The sequence below is a fragment of the Pseudochaenichthys georgianus genome, chromosome 5 (assembly GCF_902827115.2).
Source record: "Pseudochaenichthys georgianus chromosome 5, fPseGeo1.2, whole genome shotgun sequence".
NCBI lineage: Eukaryota > Metazoa > Chordata > Actinopteri > Perciformes > Channichthyidae > Pseudochaenichthys > Pseudochaenichthys georgianus.
Genome location: NC_047507.1, coordinates 14,631,202 through 14,653,030, shown reverse-complemented (window position 1 = coordinate 14,653,030; position 21,829 = coordinate 14,631,202). Strand labels below are relative to the sequence as shown.

Below are 21,829 nucleotides of genomic sequence, written 5' to 3'. Positions count from 1 at the left end.
CCACCACCCCTTCGAGGTCTCATAAATGTTTAATATCTGACGATCAGTTCAGTGTTTCAATAGAAAGGTTCGGAAATTCAGTAATAAAGAGAGCAGGAAACATAAAGCGTCAACTTGTGTAAGGCAGAAGCAGATGAGCTCTAATCTCAGTGTGTCTCTCATACTGGGACATGAATTCATGAATTTTCTTTTTTTGTTTTATCTATAATAGCAATTTTTATTTCTATTATAAAGTCAAAGAAAAACCAGCAGATACCAATATTCGAGAAGCTAGGACCAGTAAATGTAGGTGTTCTTTCTCTTTCTTAGAGGAATCTTTCGTAAACAATGAAGTGTTTGTCGTTTTTGCAGAATTAAGGCCTGTCCAGCAACTTGTCAATTATTACTCTACATGTTTTCAGACGCACTAAAGTGGTGCTGTCAGCTTATATATTTTCTTGACATTCATGCTGCTTTAAATCACTTCTCTCCTTAGACTACAAACCTTTTATAGTTTGTAAAACAGTGAGAAGAAGTGGGTAAATGTATCTCATTGAGAAGCTGTTCTGCCGTTAAAAGTGTACATTTGTGTGTACACATATTTGAGATTTAGTGGTAATTGTTTATGTTGAGAGATATTTCGTGAGTGTGATGCTGGGCTAAAGCTCCCACATCCAACACATTATAAAACATGAATTACCTTTTTTTGTTCATAGTCACTGCATTGCCTTATCACTCAAAGTCGTTATATATATTTAGTAACATTAGCATTTATAAGGTAGTACATGAATTATACTTTAATGTGTGTTGAAAACATTGTTGTTATTATGACTTCCCCTGAGAAGCATTCATACATGGCGTATAAACAGTTAATCAATGTTTGATAACAGCAGTTCACTTGAAATAATATGTAATCATTTTTTTTAATAGTTACATTTTTTTTACTGTTTTAGCTTACATTTTTTTTATCTTACAGTGTGTTTAACATAATTTAGGAACTCTTAATATTAACTTTTTACATTAAGAGCAAGATTAAAACTATTTCTAGATGTAATTAAAACCACTGTACATATGAATATGTATGATTACGACGAAATGTTCTGCTGTGTTATCAAACATAATTAACTGTTAATACAACTGTAAATGCCTTATATGAAGAGTAACAGTTGTTAACAAATACATTATTAAACACAGATATTAGCAGTTTTCTTTTTTGAAGAACAAATTAAATTCAAATGTGTTTGACGCCCCTCTTAAAGGTCACCTATTATGCGAAATCCACTTTTTCATGTCTTTTATACATACATTTGTGTCCACTCTGAGTTGAGATTGAGGAAAACATATTCGCTCTCTTTTAGTCCTGATCCATTTATATAAAAACCTGTCTGAAAATGAGCTGCTATAATAATGCTCCCCCCATTATCACCTGAATCTCCTCCTAAAGCACCAATGTGTTATTTGTAACCAAATATCTCGCAGAGGTGCGTGGGGAGCATTAGTTCATTTTCATTTAAAGCTACAGATACAGAATCAGCACTTTTGAAACAGGGCTGAGACAGAGGGGTTATGGCATGCTACAACTCATGCTCTGTTTGGTATTTCAGCCAAACACTTCAGAGGCATGTTTTGTTCATATCTGAGACCTATAATGTGGTTGTTGAAAAAGAGTATAATAGGGGACCTTTAAAACTTCTATTATCAGCCGTTTAAGGCTTGAATTGTATTGTTTTATTCATACTGCATAAAGGAATGGGGAGGAGGTCAGAAACAGCTGAGTGTCATGTGCGTGAGAATCGGGAACATCTAGTTCAGCTCATGTAACATATGACCAGAACGTAGTTGTGCTCTGTACAGTAAAGTGATATACATTATAGTGCTATTGTTTGATGTTGTTTTACCAGAGCGTCATTGTTTTGTGTATTTTATTCATGTCACTGTCAACTATCAAATGTACTAATCACTACTGTCACTTGTTAATGCAGAATAGATTTATATTTTTGTAAATGATTGTACAATCTTAACAGCTGTGAAGGGAAAGGGTATCCAGCTAACAGCATTTTCCCTTCTGTACGGTACATTCAACACGCTCATCACTGTGGAAGGGCATCTCACACTGGAAAGAGCTTTTGATCTTCACAATTTTTAAAGTCACAACCACGTTTTCATACTACAAGCACCTCATATTCTTAGGAATGACACCCACTCCAGCACCTAATGATGATGTCAGTGTTAATGTATCTTATAATGCTTATGGAATAATGAAAATTGCCGTTACTGTTGATGTTTGTGAAAAGGAATATATTTGAAATCAGCTTTTTTTCGGAAAATGTTTTTGCTGTCTGATTTTTAACTGATGTTGAATGTTAGAAAGGTACCCTGTGGAGATTTCAGACCATGAGTTGTTCTGGGGATCTATTTTTCTTGATTGAATTTCAAGAAATACAGCAATGTGCCAGTAAAGGACGTAGTGTTGAGCAAGCTATTAAAACAGTACTGGAGTTAAAATACTTAAAATAAAATAAAATCGACCTTGCAAAAGTATTGTGAACTGTTGTATTTGTATGACCTTGGCTATACATATGTTTGTTTGTTTACTAGAAAACTCCACAGGGCCTCCTTTTTACTGCCTAAAAAAGGTTATTTATAATTCAGCAAGTCATTTAACTACTGCTAAAATATATCAATACATTCCGAATGTAAGTGAAGGATTGTTGCATTGGATGTACTAACAGTATGACTTGAAGTTTACGCATCTGGTACTCTTTTACATGACTTGCTAAGCTATTTATTTACACTTGCTAGTGATAGTAAAGAATGACGTGTTGTTAGATAAGAAATAACAACATAAAATCTAAATATGGTATACATATAAATCATTGATGTATTGTGTTGCCTTATTAAAGAAAATATATTATGTTTTCTGTGAATAAATACAGAGCCTAACTGCTGTTGACAATTTGTTTTTATTATATAGGGATTATGAAGCTTAAAAACAAATTCACCAACAATTACATCCATTTCACACCTTTGATCCACAAAAGCTCTAATTAGGCCATCATTGTAATCGTTGGTTAAAAGGATATCAAACCTACAGCACAATATAATATACAACACCATTTTGTAAATCAAGTCCAGCTGAATTTATATATGCGTCTTAGTTAGAGAAATCAATGTTTTATTTTAGATCGATATTCCATGTATTCCTCGGGAAAGAAGCATTGTTTGTGAGTACACAAAATGAGAATTTCATACAGAAAAACCCTCTAACTGTGAGATTTTTACTTGAGTTGATTTACTCCTGCATCTCTTTAGTTATAATTGTTCAGTTGCAGATCTTGTCCAGCAGGGACACACTGTGTCTTGTGTTTACTGTATAGGTGTCAGATATCCTGAGATATTGTCATACTCCTACAGTGGAGTAATGCCAGCTGCATACAGATAAGCAAGGAGTAGATGCTGCAGGTGAATCCCTAATATGCTTTTAATTGTATGTATAGTGTTTAAGGTCTCTCATCTGTCATGCTATATTCAAACCATGTTAGAGACAAGAATAACTTAAATAGACAGTACAATTGTGTAAATTAAAAAGATTTTATTGTATAATAGCTCAAAATAGAGTTTAACACAACCACTTTTAGACCACTTAAATGCTGAAAGAAGATACGGGGAGTTCGGGAGGAAGTCAGGATGAGTTTACTGTATGATGTAATCCACATGACAACCCAGTTTAAGGTAGCGAAAGCTAAGAAAAAAAGGATGTTTATGTCAATTAGGGATTTCTTTCAGTTTATGTCTCAAGACAGTTTCATCTGCTCGGAGAGAGAATGGTTGAGTCTGTGGACATGTAGACAGGAAACAAGATGGACGCTCTGGAGATTTGGACTGCTCACCTCTGCAAATATCCGTCACTGGCTTATATAATGTCATCTTTCATTTCAGTCCATCGACAGCTCAGAGTCATTTGTTCCTCCTTAGATCCCTCACTGTGCTGCAGCAGTCTTAATGTCCACTTGTATTTCCCTGGTTAGGGTTTGGGCATTTACAATACAACTTTACACAGAAATAATGTCAATATATATTTTATATGGTATATAAAATAAATACAAATCTCTTTCTATATCAATTAATCAATTCATGACTCCTCTCTTTAAGCTGCGATTTACAAGGTACTATTTGACATTATCTATGTGTGTGTGTGTGTGTGTGTGTGGTGTGTGTGTGTGTGTGTGTGTGTGTGTGTGTGTGTGTGTGTGTGTGAGAGTATATCAGTGTTTTTGTCTGTATTTGATAAGCACAAACATAACTATCCCAGCAGTCATGATGCAACAGCAGTTCCTCACTCTGATTCGGCTAATGTGCAGTGCTTCCGTCTGTATGATTGATGATCAGAACTTTAGGACTTTTGACTTCCTTGAGGATGGTACTGTTGTGCTTTCCTGCCCCCTCGCCAGGCTCATTGTCCCCTCCCTGGCCTGCCAGCAGCAGCAGTATGAGTGCGAGGAGCAGTAGTGTGACTGCGGTGGAGGTCAGCTCTGGGCTTAGCTGCAGGCTGGGCTGAGGCTCTGGGACATCCTTCGTCCTGAAAGAAACACACTGAGACTTTCTGCTCTCTCTTGATCTCCTGCTGGCACGCTTTGCACCCTCACTGATCCCTAAACGCAGACACACTCTGTAAAATTTCTCCGCCTGAAGGTGGGTTAGGTTGAAGCTCTGTGTGCCAGCCAGGATGCGTGTGGTGTATGTAGGCGTGTGTGCGTTTGAGGATATGGCTTGCCAGGATAGACGAGTTGAAGGAAGGTTTCGCCCACTCTGCCAGGACAGGATGGCATAGTGTTGTCCGACATCTCTCACTTCCAACCTGGCATCCACTCTAAACTGATATCCCTTCATTTTAGCAGCATTCCCCCTCTTTCTTTTCTTTACCCTTCCATGCACACCCACAGTAACAGTGTGTGTGTCTGCTCCCAGTGCATTCTCAGCTACACAGGTATACAAGCCTGCCTCGCTTTGGGTGACCTTGTTTATTTCCAGAGTTCCCTCAGGCAGCAGCCGGTAGTGTTGAGAGGGATTGCAGGCAGTATTATCCTGAGGCTGACCAGGAGAAAAGCTGGATGTGTTGTTGAACCCCTCAGAGGCGGTCAGGCTGTGGCAGGGAGCAGGAATTGGTAAACCCTTGGAGGCCTGGCTCGGTGCATGACCAAGTCTCAGTCCAGAGGGCATCACCCAGTACAGTTCAGGTTGTGGATCTGCAAGAGCTCTGCAGTGCAACACGAGTTTTCCTCCTTCTCTTACCCCAATGTAGGAAGGGAGAGAGTTGGTAGGGATCATGGGGAGGCACGAGGCCGACATCTCCCTGGAGGACACCTCTCTCACCCTGCGAGATCTCAGCTCTGGGGGCTCAGAGCACAGCGTGGCCAGCGGTTGGATGAAACGCACCATCCGAGGTGAATGTTTCTCTGTCTGTGTGTCTTCAATGTGAGTGTGAGAGGCGTCCTCAGCGGCCCAGTGAAACAGGCAGTCGCATCGCAGTGGGTTGGAGTGTAAGCTGACCTCCTGAAGACTCGGCAGGGAGAGCATGATGTGCTGGTGAAGTGCGCTCAGGGAGTTGGAGTTGAGCATTAGACTCTCAAGCCTGCTCAGCCGGAGAAACGCCTGCGGATGAATGAAGGACAGTCGTGGGTTGTTGGTGATCTCCAGTTTGGTGAGCTCTGGAAGATTCTCCAGGGCGGCTCTTTCAATGGACACCAGCTCCTCCATGTTGTTCAAGCCGAGCTCTTTCAGATCTGTCATGTCTCGGAAGTCTCCTGTCTCAACGAGTTTAATGCGGTTCTTGTTGAGGTCAAGGAACTTCAGTCCTGGCACTTTTGTTAGGGCCTGAGTGGGGACCTTTGTCAGCAGGTTGTCATAGAAGGAGAGGCTCTCTAGGCCCTCCAACCCTTCCAGTGCGTTTTCAGCCAATCCTCTCAGACCCATACCACCAAGTACAAGACTTCGGAGGGATTTCAGGGCCAGGAAGCCTCTTTCTGGAAGTGCCTCCACAGGGTTTCCACCAAGCATGAGAACTTCTAAGTTGGGCAAAGCCCTGAACCAGCGAGGGTCAACAGTGGTGAGCCTGTTGTTGTTGAGATGTAGACGACGTAGGGAGGTGAGACCAGTGAAGGCTCCAGGTGCTATCACGTGTAAGTTGTTGTGGCTGAGGAACAGTTCCTGCAATGCTGTCAGAGAGGAGAAGGAGGCCTCAGGGAGGTGACTGAGATGGTTTTCCTCCATGTGTAGAGATAGTAGAGAGGACAGGGAGGTGTTCTGACTTATTGTCCTGACATGGCTGAAACGGTTCTGGGAAAGGTCGAGGTCGGTGAGATTGGTCAGTCCATGCAGCACCGCGGTGTCGAGCTCCGACAGAAGGTTACTCTGCAGGTGCAGGGTGTGTGTGTTCGGGGGTAGGGGTAAGGGGAGCTTGGTCAAGAGCAGATCGTTGCAGTCCACAGTGGGAGCTTCATGGTAGACAGAGTCAGGGGAGAACCACGGCTTGATCTGACACACACACCGCACCGGGCAGGAGACGTGCCATGGTAATGCGTGAGGTAGCGAGCCCACAGCAATGGGGACACACACACCAACAAACACAAACAGGAGACAGTGCAAATGTAGAAACACTAAAGTCGGCCTCATAATCCTCGCCGGTCACAGCAGCTGATTCAGACAAAGTGAGAAAGAGTGTTTTATGGGGATGTGAGACGAGTCATTTGGACCAATGGATGTGAAGTTGTGCAATCAACAGTTTTAAGGTGTGTCTGCAAAAAGGGCCAGATGGTTCATTGTCACTATTCATAAATTGTGAACAGATAGCAATTATATTGTTAACAGCCTTCAACAGCGGCCACAACACAACTAAAACAACTGAAGTGTTTATGTTCCTATTTGTAGTCAAGGACCCATGCGAGTGTTTTAATTTTGATTTCAGCAGTAGAGCATATGGGGCTGCACAATGGCTGAAGCTCGAAGACGGCCTTCGTTTTCACATTATCGATCTCACATCATGGCCACGGGTGGAGGACTTCCAGCGTAGTGGCTCGCTGTTTTATCAGAAACACAAGAAGAGAAAGAAAGTGATTAAGAGAGAGAAAGACATAAATCTGCTTGATACAGTCTGATAAACCTCATCAGGTCCCACTCCAAACAAATTGGTGTGCAATGAATGTCTCAGCTATGAAGGTTACATAGAGTTTGCAAGGATGTACTTTGCAAAATGCTTCAGACAAGGGAGCAAGGGAGAGGTTAATAAGAAGAGATGGATAAGCAAGAAGACAAAAGGTTAAAAACAAAACAGAAGGTTATCTTGGTTTCAGAAAGGACCTTTGGCTGTGAATGCTTTAGCACATTTAGAAAAAAACGCGAATATGGAAAAATGAAAAAAAGTAGGAAGATCCCTGAGGAGGAGATAGAGAGATAAACCACTCTGCTGTCAACTCCAATGTTTCTAACAGCCTACAGGAGAAAAAGGTAAACATGTGCGAGTGATGAAATAATGTTGCACTTAAATATTTCGTGTCAGTGTTTTACATTCAGTGTTCAGTGTTAGAACAAAGCAAAATATTATTTATTAGGTAACAGTTGAAAAGACCCCAAGGATATTTTATATTATCGGCCTTCTACACTTAAGGCTGTTATGAACGTAGCTGCTGCTGTAACAACTACACACTCACAGACACACTCACCCACACACACATGGAGAGACACCATGAGCACAAGTTACATCAGTGTTTACATTTAGCGCATTTGGCAGGCTCTCAAATCTAGAGCACGGTACAAAACCATCACATGAACAGATCATTGACTTGTTAGAGTAAAAGCTATCAACCTGTGCTCAACAGAATACTGTTATTTATCTGGAATTGTCTATCTAACTCATGAATGTAAGTCCAATTTTCATTCACCATTTAGATCGGAGCTCCACCACCACCACCACCACCACCACCACCACCACCACCACCACCACCACCACAGAAAAAGGTCTGTGTTTCATCTGTTCAATAACTGCTGCCAACTGGGTGCAGTTAGGCGCTATGCTGATAAGAGTGGGGAAGGTTACGGGTTATCTAACCAAACCCAAACAATGAGCTAAACAAGCCTCTGAGGAGAACTGCAAATATCCACCGCTAACATTGTAAATATGCTGAACTTACAGAAATGTGTGAATAGTTAGACATTCTATATATACATTTACTATACCTTAGTATTGTGAATATATCCGTCCTGATCAAAAACACTTTAGTCAATCCAAGTCTAAATGAATGCAGTTGTGTAATTGACACATCTGAGAGAGAGGCTTTAAGTTTGAGAAGAGACACTCTTTCATTATTAATAGATGCAGTATACTTAGTAGTCATTTAACTTTACCTGTCAGTCAAGTAGACATTGGGAGTCATGATATTTCAGATCTCTTCCAAACAATTATTTAACTGTCAGTCATGTTGTATGCAATACTGGTTTCCTGCATGACAAACAGACTCACACACACGCACACAGACACAGAGAGAAGGATTCATAGTTGCCATGGAAACACATCTCCTATCCTCGCTCAGTCTCAGTGTTTTGAGATTTACTTTGAATTTTATTTTGGTTTGTAGTAGTTGATAAGAATGGGGAAACCTGCTGCATACATTTCTTATGCTGCATATCCTCTTTGTCAATCATAAAATTTGTCAAATTTCTGTGACCAAGTTCTGAGTTGTCAATGAATGAATGTATAACCTTTTTCCAACACAAGCAGAGTATTTCTATCATGGCAGCTGGTGTGATGAAATCATTACTAACAGGAAGTTCTTCACATCTCCACAGGCTGTACCTTCTGTTAGCTGATGAGGAGAAAGTCTGGAGAGATGCTTGCCAATAACTAACATTACATTTATTGAGAAACGTGATAAGCATTCAGAAACCTTGTAGTTTAGGGGGACATTTTGGGTTTTAAGTGCACCACGTTATCCAAGCTCTGATCGGTACAAGTCAAAAACACTGGAGCAGTTCTATCCTCCCAGGGCTCCTCTTACCTTTCTGTCAGCCATTCACTTTCATCTCCACTCTCTCATCTTTTCAAATGAAACCTGCTCAATAATGGATTCATCATTTAATTATGATGTCCTCCTTTTTTGTTATTTACTCCCAAAAGATGTGTTCTTCTTTTGCAGGAATCTATAACTCTTTGTAGACGTGTGTTTACAAAAGACTTGTGCTGCATTGTAATATAAACTATTCAGGAGCAATACCCCAGCAATGAGGATGAGTAATAACAATTAAGAGAGAGAACTGCACTGACCTTAATCCAAAATCTGAAGTGACTCTCCAGTCGACTGAGGAAGTAGAAGTTTTTCTAACACAGTTGCAGGACCTACTGTATAATGAATACATATTGGTCTAACATGAAATAGTGAATGAATATAATTATGCTTTGTGTAATTGTAACTCTTTCTTTCCTATACAATTTATTTGTTGCTTTACAGTGTAAGAAATTACCCTATATTTCAAAATATAAATTTGTTCACAAGCCCAACATTGGGAATCAAAGTATTGAATGCTATGCTGCCAATACTATGATTTATATACCACCACAGTTTTAGCACAACATGTTGTACGGTTGCTTCTAACAAAACAGGGACACTATCAGCACAAACAAAAACATCTATTCAAGTCCAGCTGTAGCTCTTATGCATATGTGGTTTTGTGCATCTTTTTGTGCATCCAAAGAAAAGATGCCGTTCTGCTCCACATGCTTTACTGCTTTTTTTGGATTGTTTGACCTGCTTATGTTATTGGATATTAGATAATTATATTCTTGGCCAATTTTTTTGTCTTTTAAACCGGGCATTATTCTCTTGTACATAAATCATGGATCTGTTTCCCTCTCTCAAACACCAAATTACCTATTCACATTTTTTTTAGACTTACTGTATCTACTGTATAATGTACCCGAGTTGGCTATGAAACTTATTACTTTTGACATGTGTGACCACCTCATATCGCTTGACACATATGTTTACAGACTTCAACACTTAACATTTGCTACAAGCAAGAGGAAAACAAGTTAATATGACTAAGCAGTACTAGATTTATCTAATTAGACGGTGGTCTATATACTCTTATGGTTTACTACCAGTTTTGAACGTTTTGAGAACCTTAATGGGATGTAAAGCAACAGGATTGTTATTTCAGACCAGTCACATCAATGGTACTGCAAATGTCAAACATGCCTCTCCTCAGCTGCCTTTGACTTTGAAAGAGAGAAGCAGAGAGTGGAGGAAAAACTTTTAAGACGTACATTTTCGTCATTGAATAATGTTTAATTGTGCTGGCCAGCTACGACACAGAGAGACACTGCAACAGGGTGGAAAGGAGAGAGAGGGAGCAGGAGAGAGGGAAAGCAATAGAGGTGCGGGGTGTAGATTATAATAATAATACCAAATATTGTAAAACTAAAAGACACATATTGCCCTGCAGTTGAATCAGTTCCATCCTGCATGCAGACTATAAACAAATGTAAGATGTTTAAGAGAAAAAGAGCCCGGACACACACACACACACACACACACACACACACACACACCACACACACACACACACACACACACACACACACACACACACACACACACACACACAACACACACACACACACACACACACACACACACACACACACACACACACACACACACACACACACACACACACACACAACACACACCACACACACACCACACACACACACACACACACACACACACACACACACACACACACACACACACACACACACACACACACACACACAACACACACACACACACACACACACACACACACACACACACACCTGCTAACACATCACCTTTGAATCATACTGCTGTGTCTGTGCTGCAATGACTGGCTTGTTTAGGGGTTCTTACCGCAACTGAAGCACCGACTACATCTCTCTGTCATTTCTTCATTTGCTTTCTTTGCAACTGCTTCACATTCCTCTTCTCCCTCACGTTGGTGGATCTCTTCAGATTCCTGATATATCGCTTCGCTAGCTCTCCTCTCTCCGTCACTGGAGATGAAGAGTAAATTGGCTCAGACTGAATCTCTCCCGCTCTCTCCCTCCAGTTAAAATGGAGATGAGGTGTGTTCTGCAGCAGAGCTTCTGTCCCTCTCATCTCTCCTCCTCTCTTTCTATTGCCTGCCTTACTCTCTCCCTCTTATTCTTTCCCTGTTTCACAAAGCTATTTGCGATAGTTACAGAGTGTGATTGTTCTGGATGGAACGTTTTCTTTGGGTCCTGCTTGCAATTTTCTTTGCAGATTAAAGACTGGCTCACAATGCTAAGATATAGATAGTTACATTGTCATAGAGGTTTGTGTTGCAGTACCTCTAATGTTGATTGTCTCTTAATTCAACAATAGTGTGGTACTTTTTCAGAGCAAGCTGTATCTCATCTCGCCACTTTGACAGGTAAAGATGTGTTGAGCCATTTCAATGTGGTATTTTCACAGGATTGTTAAAAATATACAGTGTATACATATACACATTGCTTAGCATTTCAGATTTTAATTGTGTATTTTGTGAGTTCAAATGTGTTTGTTAACTTAGACAACTTCAAGATTCAGACGCTTTTATTAAGCCTTATTCCAATTTCACTTGTAAAACCTATATTTTTAAAACAATACAATACAGATAAAGGAGAAACTGAATACGTATTTCATCCCATTTAATCAGACTAGCAATCAACAATATTCAAAGAAGAGAACTACAAAAGAAGCTTACTGGTACTGTTGGTGTACATTTATTTGTAGTGGTTTCTCTCAGTTTTCTGATTCCAACGCTCACATTTTTGTCCTGATGTCCCTCACACAGCGCCTGCAATGCCACACTGGCATGTGGTGGTAATTTATGTATAGGAAAAATTGAATTTAGTCTGGTATCTATGCATATGTTAAATGGAACCCAGACTTTCTGCAGAAAGCGGTTACACTACATTTTCAATAACTCCTCCGTAGCTTTGTAAAGGAAGAACGTATAAGTCATTACTTTGACTTTGTATTGAAAATGACAAAGACAATACAGTGTGACAGTCCTAGAATGGAGATACAATCTACTCTGCAGATTGCTCCAGCCTGCAGTAATACAGCAGTCATTTGATATATTATACATTCAACATGGTAAGAATTCCCCTTGGGAAATAAATGAGCAGTATAAGACTATACGCTTTATATAAAAAGTGTAAAAGACAGGTGGAGGCTGAAGTGGAGGAAAAACAGCACCTGCTGTTAAAGCAGAGAATACCGGGCAAATGTTTCATGAAAGTGGTAAATATGACTTGAAAACTTAAAGCACATTACATTTAATGCAGTGAAATGCGATGATGGTTAATGTGGGCAGCGGATGTTGGTTTCACATTGGTCCCAAAATCAGTTTAGTTCAGCGTCGTGCTACCTGCCAGCAGTTCTCTACACAGAATCTGAGTCTGACTCTTTTTTAAAGCTGCTAAAGGGTTTTTATAGGTATCAAATTACTACATGATATTTAAAAAGTGTTACATGTGACCTATCTCTTTACGTTCCCCCAGCATCTTCTAGCGCTTTTCAACAGTTTCACACTAACAGATCATCAGCGTTGTTTCCAACCACAGAAGAAAGCTGAGTCCAGCAAAAAAGTTCTTAACACCAAGTGTTTGCTGCCTGCCAGCACCAACTGCAGACAGAGTTAGTGACTGACTGGTAAACACCTAATAAACAGTTTTTACCTGGATGCATAAATAGACATCTGTTGGCTAAAAAGTTTCAAATTCAGTTTGCAGCCTGTTTTGCTGCCCCCAAGTGGCAAAAAAAAAATCAGGTCTGTCATCTGCTTCAAGTGGTTGTGGAAGAATTATTAGAACCCAAATCAACCACATTATCTAAGATAACACTTAGCTGATGGTCTTTCAGCATAGCCCTACTCCTTAAGTTGTAGAAAAAAGAAAGATACTCAATCTTGATGCACGCAACATATTCTACCTGTAGTCACAAAAACGGTATGATCAGAGGGCACATGTCTTCCTTTATTGCCATCATCATAAAGATATATTTGTCCATTCATGGATCTGATATACATGTCACATCTCGGGATCACCAGATATGCATCTATAAAGATATTATGTATTGTGGGGGAAATGTGATCTTGCCACTCTAACTGTATAGCTTTTAGCAGCAATTACAAGTGTTATGGATTCATCCTTACCAGAAGGTATCTATGATATGCAAGAAAAATCCAAAATGTTCATGAATATTTCATCATTTTATTACTTCTACCAGCCCGTTTGCCCAACTCTACTTTATTGATTGCAGCAAAGCATTCAAAAAGGGTTTAAAGTGTTAAAATACAAAATGCAATACAGGTTTATTTGATGTGTCTTTAAAACGATTAAATATTTAGTAAGTCTGAGGAGACATGAGATCCAGGGTCTTTACTGGGTCAAACGATACTGGCAGCTGCAAGAATCTGGCATTACGACATGCATTTTTAATTGAGGCACTTAGAGAACTTTTAAAATTAGGTGCTTGTGAAGAGACTCTAGAGAAACACAGCCTCTGGGCAGAAATAAAAAATATATACACCAGTGGTGATGTTGAATCACACAGAATGTAAGCATATCATCCACAGTATGAAAACAAAAGTGATTTGTTATAAATATACAGTAAGTGCCTGTGAGACCATGTTTGTGTGCTCATTTTTACTTGAGACAATTGTAAAATCAAGTCTAACTGCAGTGAATCCCTCTTTCTCTGTGAAGTCATCTCAAACTTGCATTGAAAGTAGTTTTGATACTTTAGCAACCATCAAATAGTGGAATTAAAGTATATATTTTGCGATCATTGAATACTTTGGAACTCTGTTGATTCTTGTTTTATTGTATTCAATGCTTCGTTTTTAAGATCATTGACGTTTGCTCTTGGAAAAAAAATTCAAACACACACTGTTTATGTTTTGACTGTAGAACATATTCACAGAGAGTAGCGGTGCAGAGGATATGTGTGTTTTCGTGTAGGCGTGTGGTAGCTGCAAGGCTAAAATAGTGGATACAGAGCAGCTACTGCAGAATATACTGTGAGACAAAAAAGCTAAACAAATAGAGAATGAACTAAAAAAAACAGAGTAGTAAGTGAACAAAAAATGAATAATTTTTGCAGCTGGTGGTTTTACATTATTATGTATAAACGTGTATTTATGTGTGTATTTATGTGTATGTGTTTGTGTGTGTGAGAAACAGTTTGACTTGGCTCTCTAATGGCTTTCCTCTTCATTTGCTTGATTCATTCAGGAGCCACTACACAAAAGCACACACACCCACATGCCCGGCTGACTGAAAGGCAGCGAGGATAAGTGGTAGCTGGCTGAAAGGAAGGGAGAGAGAGGAGGTCGCCATAGCAACACTGGGGGGTTGTCGCTTTTATTGGAGAAAAAAAAATCAGCTCTGCCTTATCCTCCTATCTCACTCTCCTCACTCTCTCAATTCTCCTTTCTATATATCACCTTTCTCTTTCTCTGTGAGTTCATTTCATTTTTCGCAAGCTGATTTCAGCAAACATCTATTGGAGACGTGAACATTCAAGTCACATCTGCTGTTAAATTATTTTTCTGAAAGTAGTTTCATTTTTGCAATTTGGGGAGTGATATAATATAGTTTATTATAATGCTGCACCTAGAAATGACTTTCATCAATGATTAAAGTCCAGGATGGTGTATTTAAATGACTTGGCCAGTCAACAACCTAAAGAGGTTCAGTTAAATATGATATGAAGCAGAGAAAAGCAGGAAATGTCCATATTTTAGGGACTGAAAACAGAAATGTTTCTGACATTTTGTATGAAAGATTACTCCAGTATCACATTATTTGTTATTTTTTATGATTAATTAACCAAATGTTTTTTTGAAGTGTAAATCTGTACAGAAAAAATCCCTTCGGGTATGTCTCATATTAAAATAAGATGAGCTTATTTTTTACTTATGAGGTCCTCCAGGCAAGGACAAATTGGATAGAAGTCCAATGACAACAGCAACGTTTAATTCATGATGTCCTCTGTCAACCAAAATTATAAGAATGTATCTATCGCAAAGGGCCTTGAAAACATGACTTGAACAAAAAGTGGTCTTATCTTGCCCCATCTAAGAGGTATGGGGTTGATCCAAGTCAAGGGTAAATTGAGCCATCTAGGGGTGATTTGACAAATGTTTAGTTCAAACCTGAGTTGTTTGGTACAGGAGTGTTGTTTATGTCTGCTAATTCAAAAGTCAGTTCAAAGCATTTATTTAGAGTAAGGCCATGGATCTGGTCAGCTAGTTTTTTGATATGGTCTGCATGCTCCTTATTTCTCCTGTGTGAAGACCCTTTTTTTCTCTGCTGTTCCACTGCACCCTACTGTTTTCACTTCCTTTCCTCCTTCCTTGTTATGTATACGCAGGGTTGGCATGTCAATATTTCTGTCTTTTTCCACTGCTCTGATGGATCTTCCAGCCTTGCCATCAGTGGCTGCTCTCTCCATCTCCTCAGTCTTTCTCTTTTACGTTCTTGGCATGTTAGCCTTTTCTACAATGTTTAAAACATAAAAAACACATCAGTTGTGTGAAACTAAATTGAAATACCATATACTAAAAAGACTTAACTTAACTTCAGCGCCTCATGGGGGGTTAAGTTGAACTTCTGGCTCAATTACCCCACAACACTTTGTGGAAAATAACTGTCTAGCTCAGTCATTTATGCTAATCTTTAGCTAAATGATTCACATGGTTTTACACCTTGCAACATACTTTTAGACCTGGATTCATTTGCATTGACACAAATGGGGCGAAGCCTGCGAGCTAGTTCAGGCAGTCAACTCGAGCACTTATGCTGCATTCATACATAACGCCAATTGCCCCTCTACAACCAACCAAACAGAGTCTCCTTAATAGGCCGCTCTATTTAACCTGCCAGATATCTCTCTATGCTTTTCTTACTGCTGCTTTGCTGCAGCTACTCTACGTCGATGTTGCTTGCCTGCCCCACCAGGCTTTGGGGGTTAGTTATTTAATCATCACTCATCGTGCTATGTATGTCTGTGAAGTGATGAGACCCGAGCCTAGACGCCAAACTCAACTATGCTGCTTCTAATAGACATGTGAGTTGTCTGACTGAACTGTAATTATACCTGACAAGTTAAAATGTACTTTGACAAGCAAAACATGGTTTATTGTGAACAAAAAAACATTTGCCACTTTACCATGTGCTTCTAAATGTCACACCAACATATAATTGATGGGTCCTTCCTGAATCTATGGTCACATGACAACAAATGTACACAGTGCACTAGATAAAAGGGGTGGGTCAATTTACCCACTGGCTCGTCTTACCTCACCCTCCCCTCGCCACAATGCAAATACAGAGACTGACAGTGCTCTGAAGTCATGTAAATGGGTTCAGCTGTCAGTGACTCAAGGACCCTAAATCTCATTCACTGACAAATTTGCAAATGTAATCTTTGTTCCCAGTTCACCTGAACAAAAGTAGGCAAATCTGTCACGTTTAGGAATGTGTGTGTGTGTGTGTGTGTGTGACTCATACATCAGATAAAAAACTTGCACGCATGCACTCACCGTGAGGTACACACATCTGCCATGCCATGCATGATAGCACACAATGGCATGATATGTTGTGAAAATGTTGGTGTGCTAATCATTCATGGCGCAGTATCCCTTCCTGTCACAGCATGCACTATGAATTCTGTTTGCATGTGGTACAGAAGTACAGACAGACACACTTCCCACATGACAACCGCTAAACTTGTATGTGAGTTTGTGAGAGTGTGTGCACTTAGAAACACGTCAGATAAGGAAAATATTATTGAGAATTTGCTGCCATGGTGACAAGCCGAGCTGTATCTCAACACAAGTGGTTGTTGAGTCGCCTGTGAGGGGGGGAGGTAGAGGAGCGAGGGAAAGAGCAGAGGGACAGAGAAAGGGAACTGAACACTGAGTGCTACTACAGGTTGCACGGTATTTACATTTTGATCATGTTCTTTTACAACGAGTGCAAAGGGACATCACACATAGGCCTACAGTGAAATGCTTTTTGACATAATTGTGGCCATAAAGAGAAAACAAATGGAGCCTGTTTATATCTTAAATATACATCTCTGAGGAAGTTCACACAGGTTCCAGGTGTTTCTAATTGAACAAATTATTAAACCTTCTCGTCTGCAGGGACAGACCTGCGCACAGACATGAATGTGCCATTATTCTGTAGTTTGTCGTTTTACAAACGCAGATGGGTCAGTGGCCTCTTCCTGTTTTCCAAAGACAACGTGATTAACCACGATTAATCATAATTTCAATGTGTCACATTTCAATGAACTAGCGCAGTGTGTGTGTGTGCGTGTGTGTGTGTGTGTGTGTGTGTGTGTGTGTGTGTGTGTGTGTGTGTGTGTGTGTGTGTGTGTGGTTGCGTGGGAAATGGCAACAGGTCTGTGTTTATCAGCCAGTTCTCTTTGCATGGTTGCCATGGTAATATAGTTTGGTTTGTTGTTCAGCAAGTGCAATGTATCTCTGTGAAAAAAAAATCAGTTGTGTTATAGATTATGACCCGTCCTGCTTGCAGCACATGAAGTACATGCACATTTTGACCTTTTTGGAGAGAGGATGATCCAAGAATAAATAGTCTCTCAACCTTGACCATTTTATACAAAATGGACCGCAGTGGACTCCGCACAGCTTGTTGACTCTCTCTGGTGGAGAGATTTGGAAGTGTGTCCGACGCCCTGGTCTTATAATTACACAGCAATCATACACACGTACCTTGTTTAAGTCTGTTTTATCATCATCATTTCTGAATATTGTCCAAACATTAACTTACATACTTAATCTCTCCAATGCATTCAATCTTAGGGGACATTTTTAAGTTCCAATATATGAAAACTGAAATCATACAAAATGTGTAACAAAAACATACTTTTTTAACAACCAGGGGCCTATACTGCGAACCTGGTTCAACCTAACCTGGATATGTTTGAGTTAGCCGGTTGGCTTAATCCAAAACATACGCGCTCTCGCTAAACTGTACTACGACGCTGGTTATCAAGTGGATCGCTCAAGCCAGCCGTGTCCTATCTAGTTAGGTGCGCGTTCACATGAAAGGGGTGGTATTTGGAGCATTCGACCAATCACAAACATGGAGAAGCGCACTGACAGCGCAGCGTCATACTTCCTGAATGAAAAGTGAACTTTAATACTAGTCAAAAATGAAGAAGTTAAACTTTAAACATCCATGACTTAAACACTTTATCCAGGATCAAAGCCTCAGAGCTGCACCTGCAAGGTGAACACAGCTGGAACAGAAAAAGTGTTTGAATGCGTACATTAACAGGTTTATGATATCACTGCCCCGTCTAAAACACGATCTGACTTCAATTACATTTGTCTCGAGTGTTTCGTCAATTTATGTGTTGCTTAAAATAATACTTCTGCATACAGTAGGCTATGTGACACTGTGAGTGTTGCACGGCCAGATACGGCTCAGCTGACTCAGATAAGGAGATATGATACATTATGAAGTGATATGCCGCGGACTGTACTTAATGTATTCTGATCCGGTTACTTATGTTGTGGCCGATATGTAAGTAAGCTTTCTTAACGCTAATGTTATAATAGTCAGATTGCTCTGAAGATGGAGGTGATATTCTATTAATGTTCACGTTCACACAGTCGGTGATTTTTGCCGGCCGTCTTTCCTGCGACGGCAGTTTTTCTGTATTTCCTTTCTCCTGTAATATGACTTGATCGCTTTAAACTCCGCACACTGAGCTCTGATTGGTCAGCAGGCGGTGCTTTCACTGAGTTGAGCTCTTAGCCTGCAACCTAACCTGGTCCCGACCAGGTTAGCTGCTTAGCATATATTACCATGGAGATCTAGCCTGCTAAAAAGAGAACCAGCTTCGTAGGACCGGAAAGCCGGAGTGTTCCCTGAATTTAGCCGGCTAAGCGAAAATCCTGCTTCGCAGTATACCCCCCTGATCTCACCAGAATGCGTGACTCCACCACGACTCCTTAACACCACAATGCGTGGTGGAGTCACGAACTTTGTTACATTTACGTGTCGGCACCACACAAACAACCCCAATGTAAAGTGAATGAGGCTCCTTTGTCATGTTGCACACACGCATTTCTACAACGTCTCGCAGTGAGCTTTTATTCTACACAACGTTTTTTTAAATCTACTTTATAGCTTGTAGTAACTCACGGGAGGCTTCTTTTATTTTATTTGTATTCATAATAAAAAAAAAATTCCGTCAGAATGTAAAAATTACATTAGTTACGAATTTGTGTTCTCAAAAAACAGTGCATTGTGTGTAATGCAACTGTGATTTTTATTAAATTAGTTAGTTTTTAAGGAAGGCCAGAGCTTCAGCTGTGTCAAATAGATTGTTCCCTTTAGTTAACGTTATTTAAAAGATAATGATCATGTCCCCTGTATTGTATTACGAGCGTCCATTCCCATTGGATAACGGAGAATTTTACACCCGGAAGTAAGTATTCTCCTTACTGTCGATTGATTTTACAGTGATATCTGCACTACTCATCGACTAAAAAACACCAGATTATCCTTGTTAATTACACAACATTGATTGGTTTGAATTGTGCACAATGCTTTTTGGATGGCAGAAGACACTACACTACCCAGAATCCTCAGCTATCGTTTGGGACTACACCATGTGCTTAGCTTGACAAACCCCGTGATCAGTCCTCAACCTCTTTGATTGGTGGCCCTCCAACTGCATTCCATATGAAAAAAAAAAAGGTTTCGTAAAAGAGAAAATCATACTTTATTCAGCAGTGCTTGCTTTACTCTTTGAAAGTCATCACATGAATGCATTGTAATAAATGGTTTGGCTGCATTAAATATTACACATCTGTCGTAGTTCTTTATTTATCTACAGAGATCGGGCTCAGAATAGACCGGAAACTATTCTTTTACCGTTCTGTTTTAATTTCACAATAAAGTTAGTAGTCATATTTTGTTTTGATATTATTTTTTTTTATTAACTACTAGACCACTGGGTCATGTTAAGACCATCTTTTCTGTGTTGCTATGGATTTTTTTCCATCGCTTTTGTGTTACAAATATCAAAACAATAACAAAATAATATTCGTTGTAAACTAAACCGGAAACAGCAGTATATTTTATTTTGTTAACACTGTAAACTTTACAGCTTTTTAACCCAAACCACCTACTGGCTAAAGCACGTTATTGCACGTTTAGAGTAATTGCAATGCAGGAAGATTGTGTTGCTTTTTAATGACTGTTTAAAATGCCTTTTTCTTAATGTCTTTCATTTTTGTAAAGCACTTTTGAATGTGTTATATTTTATGAAAACATTTAAATATTAAGAGTACATACAAAATAGTGGGAAAGTAGAAGGTCAATGATATAAATATAGAATAGAAAATATCAAGAAGATACTCAAATGATATCTAGAATAAAACAGTTTAGTGCCTGATAGGAGGATGTGCTAACTAATAAGGCTTTATTTAAACATTAAAGAATACTTTAGGTTAAGGTCTTCTTTTAAATAGGAAAAAAGCTTTGGGGGTATCTATCTACAGATAAATATTAAGCCTGACAAAGTCTAAATTGCATGGTTTGTTTTGGAACTTGACAATCAACTTTCCTGCAATGTTAACTATGTTGAAGCACTTATTTTAACTGATAATTAATGTGTATAATATCAGTTAAAATAAGTGCTTATGTATGTAGATAGTATAAGAAATGTGCAGAATACGACAGTGTAATGGTGGAAGTATACACACATATTGATAGATGTCTTGTAATGCACTGTTGAGGAACCTGTGACCTAAGTTTTTCATTCATTGCATAACTACACCGTAGTTGTGTATATGATATGTCAATAAACCTTAGAAAATCTTGAAATCTTGAAAGGGATGTGCAAAATAGCAATTATATACAGTCTTTAATTAACTATTAGAGAATAACGAATAATGAATATGCTTTAAACAGATCTGCAGATAAATATGTAGTCTTCTCAAGCACCAACTATCAAATATCTCGCCTGATTGTTGGCACTTGACAATCACCTTCACTGAATTTCACTCAGGTGTAACTAAAGTCTGATTTAAGGGTTGTTTATATTTCACATCATTAATCCAAATCTGTAAAGTAACTAAAATAAATGTAGTGGAGTAAAAATACCAGGTTAACCTTAAAGAAAGCCCTCAGGATTATAAAAGACCCCCATCACCCCAGCCACAAACTGTTCTGTCTGCTGCCGTCTGGCAGGCGGTACCGCAGCATCCGGACTAAAACCACCAGACACAGAGAGAGCTTCATCCCACAGGCCATAAGACTATTAAACACCTGAACTTAGAAACACCATCCATAACATTCATCTGGCTGCTACTTAGAAATTATTTATCTAATATATCATATTCCAATCACTTGTAGACTCTTATTGCACTATTTCACTATTTTTCTGTGTAGGCCTATCTGTTTTATTGCGTAGCACTGTTGGAGGAGCCTGTGACCTTTTGAATAGTGTGCCGTCGATGGGTTTCATTCCATTTCAAAGTCCTTTTTGACGCTCTGTGTAAACTTCGCACACTGCCACTCCAACATCCAATCACAGAGGTTGAGGACTGATCACGGGGTTTGTCAAGCTAAGCACATGGTGTAGTCCCAAACGATAGCTGAGGATTATGGGTAGTGTACTGTCTTCGGCCATCCTAAAACTCCGAAAAAACATTTGTTTCTCCGAATCGATGGGGGAAAATACAAAAGCATTGCACACAA

General features: G+C 39.5%; 1 protein-coding gene across 1 annotated transcript; it reads right to left on the bottom strand.

The window, feature by feature from the left end:
- Nucleotides 1–4,195: 4,195 nt before the first annotated feature.
- On the bottom strand, nucleotides 4,196–11,157 carry LOC117446426 (leucine-rich repeat neuronal protein 2-like). The gene is made up of 2 exons (XM_034082578.2): nucleotides 10,923–11,157; nucleotides 4,196–7,055 (listed from the first exon to the last, which is right to left on the bottom strand). The coding sequence occupies exon 2, from the start codon at nucleotides 6,649–6,651 to the stop codon at nucleotides 4,330–4,332; it is 2,322 nt and encodes a 773-aa protein (XP_033938469.1). The 5' UTR covers nucleotides 6,652–7,055; nucleotides 10,923–11,157; the 3' UTR covers nucleotides 4,196–4,329.
- Between the last annotated feature and the right edge of the window lie 10,672 nt (nucleotides 11,158–21,829).